Source organism: Juglans microcarpa x Juglans regia, chromosome 6S (assembly GCF_004785595.1).
Source record: "Juglans microcarpa x Juglans regia isolate MS1-56 chromosome 6S, Jm3101_v1.0, whole genome shotgun sequence".
Classification (NCBI taxonomy): Eukaryota; Viridiplantae; Streptophyta; class Magnoliopsida; order Fagales; family Juglandaceae; genus Juglans; species Juglans microcarpa x Juglans regia.
The window spans coordinates 16,396,318-16,408,338 of record NC_054605.1 but is presented as its reverse complement, the minus strand read 5'-3'; the positions used below and the strand labels follow the sequence as shown (position 1 = coordinate 16,408,338).

Below are 12,021 nucleotides of genomic sequence, written 5' to 3'. Positions count from 1 at the left end.
TTCATTTTCTTTGGTGAATTTTGGAGAGTCATGATGTTTTATTATTATTATTATTTAATTATTCTTTGAGATTTTCGTGGCTTTCTGGAAACTTTGAAAGTGAAAATTTGTCTGTTTCCTCAACAGTATATCATTCGTTTGGGCTGGGAAAATTATACGAGAAATGTAAAAATTTCAAATAGATAAGCTCATTTAAAAAAAAGAAAAAAATTATTTTTTATTAATAAAATTTATTAAATTTGTCTGTTTAAATCTTATAACTAACATTATTCAAATTCTATAAAAAGTCGATTTTGTGTGCCCTTTGACTCACGAATCCAGCTGGCGTGTACGGTAAAACTCAAATGGAATGTTTTTGTCGAGGAGAAAATGGCATCACGATTTGAAAATTAAGAGATTAATTTCAAAATACACCCGATTTTTCCCCCTGATAGGAATAACTACCATCAAAATATCAGGCAAAAAAATGATGAGAAAAATGATGGTATTTTGCATCAGATTCATCGTAAATTGAAATGAAAAAAAAAAAAAATCAGCTAGTTGTGGAGATCGAGGATCTGGGCAACTGCGCTTTGTTCTCCTCGAATCGGTTGTCATTTATGCCATTGAAATACTTTCGAACCAGATCCTTCTCGCTGCACTTCTTAACCATTCCGCCGCCATGGCTACTGACCTTCATGACCTTTGCTATTCCATTTCCAGAAGCCATAAAAAAAACATTGCCTGGAGAGATCGAAGACCCACATGCATATATAAAAGCTATAAAAAAAATGGCCTTTACTTCAACTCCACGGCTCAAAACACAAGCTCTATTTATTAAAAGGAAATCCCCTAGCTTGCTTGCTGCAATTTGGCAGGTCCTCTCTCTCTGGGGACAGGTTCTTTCCTCCTGTCTTCTTCTTCTTTTTTTTTTTTAAACAATTGTAGACTTCTGCCACATCAGCAGAGTACGCATTGCATCCACAAAGTCGTCTATACGTAGCATTTTTTTTATTTTTTTTATAAGTAAGTTTCATTCATAATAAACCAGAAAAATATACAAGAGTAATTATACAAAGCTAGTGGGGAGATCTTTAAAATCTAATAAACACTAAAGAATACAAATAAGGGGATGTTTCCATAGGTTTGCGTTGAATCTATCCATTGCGCTATCTTATGCGCACATCGATTTTAATATCAATGAATTTTTGTAACCTTCCATTCATCAAAGTTACAAAGTTGATCCTTGATATCTCTAATTATGGATTGCATTGTCCAATCTGTTGCTGGTTTGGAATGTGAGATTGCTTGCACTACCAGCTTTGAATAACCTTCAATGATGGTTTTTTCCAAAGTTTTTTTTCTACTGCCTCTTGAACAGCCATTGGTGATGCCGACGCTCCCAATAGTAGAATTAGTGCGGTGAACCGTGAATGAAACTCGTTTTCACAAAAAGTGGGTTTCCTCTATTGGAGCGACAAATTCCTGCTATAGGACTTCAATGGTACCTTACTGCCACATCAAATGATAACAAATAAAAGCCTTCTGGTGGTAACTGTTGTTCAATCTTTTGCTGTTTGGATTTGGTGATCCATGCTTTAGAGTGTTCTGCAAAGCTTTGTGAAACTTTTGACACAAACTAGGTTGGTGAAGGGCAGAGAGAGTTATGAACCACTAAGGTACCAAAGAATATCCATAGCTAGAGTGGCAAAAAGTTGAAATGAGTGGTGTTCTTCTTCAAGTATAGCTAAACCAGAAGAGGGGTTGAGAATATTCAGGATCCAATTAGAGATAGACTGACTAGCAAAGTGTGAAATATTTATGGGCCATTTGGATTGTCTCCATAAGATTCTTGAGCAGATGCACTTGAGAAATAAGTGGGAAGATTCTCTTCTTCAGTTTGGCACAAAGGACAAAGGATTTGGTTTTCCCTAATGATATAACTCTTTATAAAAGGGATCTAGTGGGGAGGATGTTCTGAATGACCTTCCAAAGAAAGAGTTTTAATCTGTCTTGCATCTTTAATTTTCAAAGTTTCTTCCAATTAATAGTTGTGTGATGCATGGGAGAAATATTTTGAGAGATTGCCAAAGCAGCATAAGCTGATTTAACAGAATAGTTACCAAAAGAGTGATAAATCCACTTAGTCCTATCTTCAATGGAGTAGAAGTTTAAGTAGGAGAGAGGGATTTTCAGGATTTCCTTAACAGAGTCAGAAGAAAAAAGTGCCTGGAGTAGGAGAGTGTTCCATCTTCTAGACTCTTTCATGTTTGGTTCAATGAAAAGATTATTCTGGTTAGGAAGTGGCCTTAATGTATGCAATGTGGGAATCCATGGGTCCATCCAGACTCTGATAGAGGTTCCATTATTAATCTGATAACAGATGCTAGATTTGATGAAATCTCTTTGCTTTAAAAGACCTTTCCAAAACTAAGAGTATGTTGGTTTTGCACTCACTTCTAAGAAAGTAGTGTTCCTCATATACTTCCTAGTCAAAAAATGTTTCCATAAACTATTGGTGCCATTGAGAAAGAACCAAGCAAATTTAGAAATGAGAGTTTTGTTGAATAGAGAGAGTTGCTTAAAACCAAGACCTCCCATAGATTTTGGCATACATATGGATTGCCAGGATTTTGGGGTATATTTATGGATGCTTTGAGAATCAATACCCCACCAAAATCTACAAAAGGAAGAGTACAAAAGAGAGTGGACATGACATAAGATGAGATTGAGCTTGCAACTGATCTTATAAGAGTTGTCCTAACTTACTTGGGAATAGGTTTTAGATTTCCATCCTTGCAGTCTATCTGGATTTTGGACTTCTTTGAGGAGATTTTTTCCTAGCACCAATAAAAGGGGTAATCCCAAGTATCTTTTTTTTTTTTTTTTGGGTGGGTTGGGGGGGGGGGGGGGGGGGGGGGGGGGGGACACTTTGAAATTTAAGAACTCTCTTATCTCACTTTTGCTACTGGGAGGGTATTACTTTTGAAATGCATGGAAGACTTATTCTGATTAATGTTTTGACCAGACCAAAAGCTGTAGGTGTCAAGTAGTGAGCAAAAGCTTGATCAGTTTGGGATAAGCAGTTCCAAAACAGAATAGATCATCAACAAAGAGTAGATGAGAAAGAAAGGTACCCTTCTAAATATTATTGATTCATTTGATGTTATTGAGAGTTTCTTCTCTAAGAATTAATTTGGACAGTACCTCGTTACCAAGGATAAAGAGAAAGGTGACAGAGGATCTCCTGTCTTATGCACGAAAGGGTTGGAGAAATTCAGTTGGTATCCATTAATGATGATGGAATAGGACACAGTTGTGATACATTCTTTAATCCAATTTATCCAAGTTTGATTGAAACCAAGGTGATGGAAGATAGCTAGAAGAAATGACCATTCCATGAAGTCGAAAGCCTTTTCCATATCAATTTTAATGGCCATAAGAACAGTCCTACCTTTTTTTTTTCAAATGCTGAAAATCTTCTTATGCTAGAATAGTGTTTTCTTGTATTAATCTGCTAGGAACAAAAGCTGTTTGATATGGGGAAATGATGCTCGAGAGGATGATCTTGAGTCTGTTAGCCAGGATCTTTGCTATGATTTTATAACAGACATTTGAAAGGCTAAATGGGCGAAATTGATGTACATCATTTGAGGCTTCTGTCTTAGGAACCAGAGCAATATTGGTGTGGTTTAGTTCCTTAAGAAGTTTTCCATGGGTAAAGAAACTATTAATGGCAGCAATAAGGTCATCTTTGATAACATCCGAGTAGCTTTTGTAGAAGAGACTGGTAAAACTATCAGGACCAGAGGCCTTCAGGCCCCTTCAAAGCTTTGAAGAGGGTATTTGACTTACAGTACTTAGGATTTCCTCCTCTAAAGGGATTTTACAAAGAAATTCATTGTGAGAGTCTGATATTTTACTAGGGAACAAACTATCCAGGTTCAGGATTAGTGGATTTGAAGATATTTTAAAAGTGATCCTGAAATTTGGTCTTGATGACAGAAGGGTCAGATGACCATTTTCTTCTCCCAACTCTAAGACAGTCTATGTTATTCTTTCTGCGCCTAATGGAAGTGGATGCATGAAAAAATTTTGTATTAAGATCAGTAGTAGTAAGCTAGGTGATCCTAGATTTTTGGTGCCAAAGGGATTCCTTTATTCTAAGTTGTTCATTTAGATTTTCCTTAAGGTTCTCTTCTAAGTTGATAGAAGAATGGGTGGGAAATTGAGATTGAACATTGTTGAGGGCAATGTGTAATATTTTAATGTGGGATTGAATATGCCCAAAACAGTTGATATTCCACTTTTTTAATGCATTCTTCGTGACTTTTAATTTCTTGGATAGGATTTAAGCAAGTGTTCCAGTGAAATGTGAGTTCCAAGCCTCTCTGACCACATCAAAGCTTGATGGGTCCCTAGTCCAAAATTCATCAAATTTAAAGGATCTCGGGGAGTTGTTAGGGATGGTAGTTTCCAGTAGAATAGGAGAATGGTCAGAGGGCACCTAGGGAGATTTTTTATGGAGGCTCCTGGAAAGAGAGCGCTGCATTGAAGATTAACTACCCCTCTATCTAACATTTCTCTAATATTACTGGGACCATGCCTATTGTTGGACCAAGTAAATTTGGGACCCGAGAATCCTAAGTCAATTAGGCCATTTTTTTTTCCATAAAAAATTGTAAACCTTTTGGAGTGGAGGAATTGATTACTGGTCTACCTCCTATTTTCTCAATTGAAGAAGAACTAAATTGAAATCTCTTATAGCTAGCATGGGACCAAGATATGATTCTGTGAGTGAATGCAGGAGGTCCCAGAAATGCTGTTTTTTGCATTTTGAGCTGGGCAATAAACCAAATTAAGGAGCCAAGGCATATGGGATGGATTTGAGTACACCAACACTGATATGATATACTGAAAATTTTTACAAAGTCCACATCCAAGCCCGAACGATACAAAAACAAAAGCCCTCCGCACTTCAGTAATGGGGGAAATTCACAAAAAGAGAATAACCTAACCTACTCACAACATTAGCAGTATTTACATTCAGCAACATTGTTTCTGAAAGGAAAATAGCATTAGGATTATAGTTCCTGATATTAGCCCTAAGAGTTCTAATTGCTCAGGGTCGGGCTATACCCTGGCAGTTCCATGTTAAGAGCTTCGTGGATTCGGTGGTGGTAGCATAGACCCTGCCACATTGGTCATTGGATTAAGGGGAAAGTGATTCATAATTTGAGTCTGAGACTTGTTACCCGGATGTTGTGCTTCTGATTTATGGTATGGAGAGAAGCCATTCCTCTTTGAGATGCCCTTTGCATACTTCTTATATTTTTTCACCATCTTGACCAGTTGTGTGATTGGTATCTCCTCCTGGATTTCTTCTTTTTGGATTCCCTTGATGATTTCTGCATGGTTGCTGCTGTTTGGGTTTTCTTTTTTTACATTGCCCTCCATTGAAATCACTGAGCTAAGGAAACCCTTTTTCATGGGTTGGGAAAGTGCTCTGTTCTCGAAGAGTTATTCTTCCTCTTTTCATGGTCGCTGTGTCATTGAGGTTTGTTTCTGGGAAGGTGATTTCCTTGTGTTGTTCTGGGTTTCTTTATTTAATTTCTTGGGTGACATACGTGTTTGTGTAATGGGTTTGTGGAAAGGTTGGGCTTGGGTCCTATTGGAAAGGATTGAAGTCTATGATAGCTTGCCCTGATGGGCTCACCAATAGTGAAATCTTGTGGTTGTGAGGATGTGCTTCTATTGGGCCAGAGGGATTATGGAATTGGGCTATTATTTGTATGAAAACAGATGGTTCTGATCCAACGGGTATTTCTTTAGGTGTTGGGTTTTGTCGCAGGAAAGTGACGTGGGGATTTAAATGAGCTGTTTCTTTTTGGGGTATTGGATGCGGTAGCATAGTGCATTTGTTTTTCTTGTGAGTTCCAGCAAGCTCCACGTGGAATGAGGGGCCTATGTTGTTTGCTGAGAAGGGTGGTTTATCAGAGTGGATGGGATGCTTGACTTTTGACTGGTAGGTACCAAACGTTGGTGTGATGTCTCAAGAAGACGGCTTTCATTTAATATCACTGTGTTAGCTGTCTGGTTAACTGGATTTTCACCACGTGTCTGCATGGATTTTCCAGAGCTTTGCCTGGCTGATTCTCTGGGAGAAGATGAACAGGAGCAAAGTCTGAAATTGCAATACTGCTGCCTATGCCGTTCACTGGTTTTTTTGGCTTGCTTTGTTGATAGCCTTCTTCTTCAATTTGTTCAAGAATTGACTTTCCTTTTCCACTATAGACTTCTTGGACCAGTGGTTGTTTTCCTGCTGCAAATTACAGTAGGGTTTTTTTTTCCCTGCTGTTGGCTCTCGGAATCTGATGGGGGTAGTGTTGGAAGTTTTTCATGTAGTTAAGGTTCATCTATTGCTGGCTCCATCACTGGTTCTTCTGCTCTAACATACCTTTGTTGCTCTTGACCTTCAATGCACATCCATTGACCATACAGAGGTTCATCGACATTTCCATGGTTTAGAGGACGGGTTTGGTGTATGTGTCCTAAACAGCCACATCCATAACAAAATTCAGAGAGTCTTTCATACTAGAATATGATTTTTGCTGGAAGTCTGTTGAGACGAGGAAGTGAAAAGTCGTCGAGGAGTGGCTTTGTAATATTGATTTTAACTCTAATCCTTAAGAGCTTTCGGATCCAGATATTAGAAGCAATACTGTGATCGACTTCTAACAGGTTACCCATCACTTTTCCCATTTTTTCTGCATTCTTCAGTGTCATCATTTTTAGAGGGAGTCATGGATTTGGACCCAAAAAGCTGAATGTATGAGCTCGATTTCTTGTAAACTTTGGCCTGGATGCCACTCCTTTAAGATCATATGGTATCCTTTGAAGTTCCATGGCCTTTGGTTAAAACTCGAGCCTTTTCTTGTGAGGTAGGGAACGTGAATAGGAATGTGTTGATGCCAAGATCCTCTATGTTTAGACCAAGGATGAAACTCCAGACTGCTTTAATGGTGGAGTGAAACATATGCTTGTTTAGGACTTTTGACGAGATTAGTTTACCGATGACGTCATGGTTTGAGATGTTTACAGCGGTTCAAGGATGATATTTTCTCATGAGTGCTTTAGTTTAGGAGATGAGGAGGTCAATATCAGGTTGTGCTTGTTTCATGGTTTAGCGATTAGGGATGGAGAGGGTTAGACTCTTTGTGGCTGAAAGTTATGTGGATAGAGTTATGATCTGGAAAAGGGATTTGGAAAAGGATTTGGTTTATGAGTCGGGAATGGTATTTTGGAAAGATTACTAAGAGGAGAGATTACTCATCTGGCATGCCACGTAAGTGTCCATCTCAGTCGGTAAAAAGTTTCTGTGACTGTAGCATGACCCTTTGCTAAAAGAAGATATTGACCGGAAAATAATCAGGGTCCGGTTGTAACAGATATGAAGAGATTCTAATCATCCAGCCATGATAGAAATGGAAGGAAATAAGGATCCTAATCCCCAGTAAGAATCTTTAAGCAACACAAAGTGAGGGCTTCTTGGTAATCTAGAACCAGTAATGGGAAAAGGAGAGCACTACCACTCTTCATCTTAAGTTGTCATTCCTATTCACATTGTTGATTTGACACATTTTACATTACTTCATAAAGTCAACCACTCAAATAACATCAGCTTAAGACATACCAACATTATTGGTATAACTGGAAATAAACATTTAAGATGAAAAATAGCATTTTTTTCAATAAAGTTACAATGATCATGAGAATGTAACAATAAAGTTTCCAAAGATGCGCAAATGGCTTCAAGGAAGTCTGTGTAGTGAGTCATCATAACATTCCAAACGTCAAAAGTTGGCAACCAACAAATAAAGCATGTTAACTCCAGCGGCCAACCGAACACAAAGCAGGAATTTCAAGCAAATGCAATAAACATAAAGTGAAACAAAAGCAACAGTACGAGGCCATGACAATGAGGGTATTTTCAGCTCTCTGAGCTGTAGGAGGTCTCACTAGCTGATGAGTTCTCTTGCCTAAAGCGCACCATCTCATCATAAGCCCACTCAAGACCAGTGCAGTAATGGAGCGGTGGATTAAATCTGCTGTCATTGATGTCAGCTGCCAAGAATGCACCATTCTCTATCAGGAATTTCACTGCTTCCTTCCTCCTTTCTTTAGCTGCATTGTGAAGTGGTGTCCCTGGGTTTAACAAAAAACAAAGAGAAATAAATATCGTCCATCTGAATTCAAAATCATTGATTCATTTGGAGAAAATGGAAGAAAAGACAGGAGGGGAATGCTGAAACTGCTTTATCTATGAGATGAATTGACTTACAACCACAAGCACCCAAAGTTCTAGCATCAATGTTAGCACCACGCTCTAGCAATTCATCCATAACCTCAAGGTGACCACCCTCAGCAGCAAGGTGGAGGGGGGTCACTCCTTTCGATTTGGAGCCCCAGGCAGCCACATTCGCATCCATCCCTTCATCAAGAAGTCGTTTCACCTGTTTCAAATAAAATTAACTCAACTACTCAGAAAAATATAAATTAAATTAAATTAAATTAAATCGACTTCTCTTTAGCCAGATCATAATTGCAAATTTATTAGGATAGCAACAAAGTCTAACTGTTACTAGCTTTCAGGTTAAAAACATCGATCAGTAATGTGTGTATAAAAATTCCGAAGTTCCTCCAAAGTGCGCTCCTTATCATTGAAACCAATGTTTTGAATACCGTACCGGACAGCGTACCGGTCAAGGCACTGGAACGAAATATTTCGGTACCGGTACCGTTTCGAGATAGCGTTTCGGGATAACGTTTCGGGATAGTCGATCTATAAATAAATTATATATATAAATATATATAAAAATTATATTCTAAAATAATAGTCTATATATAAATAAATTATATACAAATACATATATATATAAATTATAAATAGTCTAATCTGAATTGAGGGTTAAAAAATAAATTTGTAGTTTGAAAAAATGAAAAAAAAAAAAAAAACACAGGCCGAAATATCGGCCGGTACCGGCCGAAATATAGGCCGGTACAGGCCGAAATTGAGGCCGGTATGACCGGTACCGGCCGGTACGGCCGGTATTTTGACCGGTACGGAACAGGTATAGTACCTGTACCGGCCGGACGGCCGAAACGAAAAATTTCGGCCGTACCGGCCGGTACGGTACGAAATTTAAATCTTTGATTGAAACACCGATCATTCCTTTCCATCCAGATACACCACATAAGACACAAGGGAACCATCTTCCAAGCTGCATCCACTTGAGAGCAACCATGAAGCCCGTTCTAACACACAAGAAGATCTAGCAACTCTCAAAGGCATCACCCAAGCCAAACCAGTTCTACAAAAAATTCCATCCCATAACGCCCTTGCCACCTCACAACGCAAAAGTAATTGATCCATTGATTCCCCATGCTTCTTACACATGAAACACCAGTCCATAACAATAAAAACACACTTCCTCAAATTGTCCGTCGTCAAAATTTTCCCAAGAGAAGCAGTCTGTGAAAAAAACAACTATGGAAGGCATGTGAGACCTCCAAATACACTTCCAAGGAAAAGGAGAACTATTATGAAATGTCAACAGCTTATAATATGACTAAACTGTGAACTTTTTGCTCCCCTTGGACCTCCACAGCATCCTATCCCCATCAGTACCACTAAGTCTCAAAGAGTATAAAAAACTGAAAAAAGCTGAAACTTTATCAATTTCCCAATCCTGTACAGCTCCAGCAAAACAAACATCCCACTGAAAAGAACATTAGAACAAACTAACACAGATCTGAAACAGAGGCATGCCGATCAGAAACCAGGCAAAAGATGACTGGAAACACCCCATTGAGAGCTTGTTCACCAAACCAAATATCAAACCAAAAACAGATCCAAGATCCCTCTCCAACTGCATAACTAACACGGTTTACACCATATGAACTTCCTCAACCCATCTATTTTCTCTCTATTCCTATTGAATAATGTTGCCACGCACCAAATTGATAACCCATTCTCAAAGCTTCACACTTACAGAAAGATTGGCATTATCTGTGTCTTTTTGTTGTTGTAGACTCGATTGTCTTGTTAACAATCAAAGATGAAATGGGTTTGGATTAGGGTTTAGGAAATGTAAATAAAAAAATGAATATGTTCAGCTGGCTGATTGCCGTGACAAAAACCCAGAAACTCAAGTTTTTTAATAGTGTTATGGAAGACTTTCTACAAATTTGTCTTTATATATATAAGTAGAGTAAAACGAAGAGTTATTGATGTAATTACATATCCCGAGTTACTGAATGATAGTAATGAAATTCCTAACACAAGCACTGGTAGTTCTAATACCAATGGCCTCTCCATCCACCCTGATCTAAAGCTCATTTTGTCCAGAAAATTGATTCCTACTATGGAGGATACCTTTGTCTCTCACTAAAACCATCATATTCTACGCAGGTTTTCAGAATATTCTTCAGCACATAAAAAAGTTTCTAAAAATGAGTTTTTGCTCCTCTCATTGTTGTTGATAAGTAGAAATTAAATTATCCAAAACAAAGGAAGGGATTTTATTTTGGATAAGTAGAAGAAAAAAATAAATAAAGCACAGTCCATTAGCGGTAACATTTCACAAAGCATCATTAAGTCTTATAGGGCCTAGGTACAATATTCTTATCTCTTAAGCGTTATAACAGTGAACATCATAATCGGAAGTCTCTCACCACATACTCCAACAAAAAACTTCAAAACCTTTATAGCTAGCTCTCGTAAGATGAGTTATTATATAACTTGAAAACGTGCAAAGGGAGTTCAAAAGAATTGAGTTCCCCTCATATCAGGTCCTATATTAAATCCAAAGAAGTTGCGTATCAATAGAAAAAGCAAACATACAAACCCTTTAATATGCATTAAAAAAATTTACCGATCAAAAAAAAAAAAATATGCATTAAAAAAATAATCAATCCCAAAGGCTCAATTCAGGTCACAGAATTATCCAAGAGTTTAAGAAAACGAAGCAAAGCAAGAAACTTACCTCCTTGACATCACCTTTACGAGCACCAATATGGAGCAGAGTCCATCCTCTATCATCCATATTTACACCAGATCTCGACGACCTCCTTCTCGAAAAGCTCCGACGAGCAGAACCCACCTGCTCCTGGGGCATACTTCCCAGGAAAAAAATCACCAAAATATTCTCCTCGAAGCCAATATGTACGTATATATGGGAACAATCGTAAGATTTTCAAACAGTACAAGGCCCGCGATCAAGAAACTCCCAGATCAATTTTTTGCAATTTTCAGTTCGGTAATATTCTCAAGACCGAGAAGACAGCAAATTCCATACACTTATGGGAAAACTTAGTTGCGAAAACAAGAAAAATAGGTGGGGAGAGCAGACTTAGCGAGAGGCGGAGAGGAAGGAATGATTGGCGATGCAATAAGGTGTGATAGGATTCAAACCAGGACCCAAGACGCGAAGATTCTGAAGGACAACGACGGAGGTAACGCAGGGCGAAAAATTTTTAATCATTATATAGGTGATGCGAGGGGGACGGGAAATCTGGGAACAGAGCAGTGGAGGAAGAGACGGATATACAACAAAAAAACAGTCGATAAATCCTGGTTTGATTCGGAGAATCGGAACAAACCCTAGGGGTGATAGGCAGGGAATGAGGACGAGAGCGAGGCGGCTGTAAAAGGGGGACGAAACTTCGCAAGGCCTGGCTTTGGTTTCCTGACGATCTCTTTGGTCCTTTTAAGTTTTAAGTGAGCCTGTGAAAGGGTCGGGTAATCGGACTCTCTCAGGCCCAAGGTATGAGTCTTTCACATTTTCTAGAAAGAGAGATAATATTTATAGTAAGGAAATATGCAACTTGTCAGTGCTGTGTAATTTTTTTTTTTAAGTAAATAAATATAAGATTTAAATAAAAAAATTAAATTTTTAATAATAAATCTCATTATTTTTTAAAATAATTATACGACATTTATACATTTCATAATTATATCTAACATTACTCCACTTTAAAATA

At 38.1% G+C, this 12,021-nt stretch overlaps 1 protein-coding gene across 1 annotated transcript; it reads right to left on the bottom strand.

Annotated features, from left to right (window-relative positions):
* Positions 1 to 7,702: 7,702 nt before the first annotated feature.
* On the bottom strand, positions 7,703 to 11,738 carry LOC121237328 (phytochrome-interacting ankyrin-repeat protein 2-like). Its single transcript, XM_041134023.1, has 3 exons — positions 11,025 to 11,738; positions 8,321 to 8,492; positions 7,703 to 8,184 (listed from the first exon to the last, which is right to left on the bottom strand). The coding sequence occupies exons 1-3, from the start codon at positions 11,154 to 11,156 to the stop codon at positions 7,970 to 7,972; spliced, it is 519 nt and encodes a 172-aa protein (XP_040989957.1). The 5' UTR covers positions 11,157 to 11,738; the 3' UTR covers positions 7,703 to 7,969.
* Between the last annotated feature and the right edge of the window lie 283 nt (positions 11,739 to 12,021).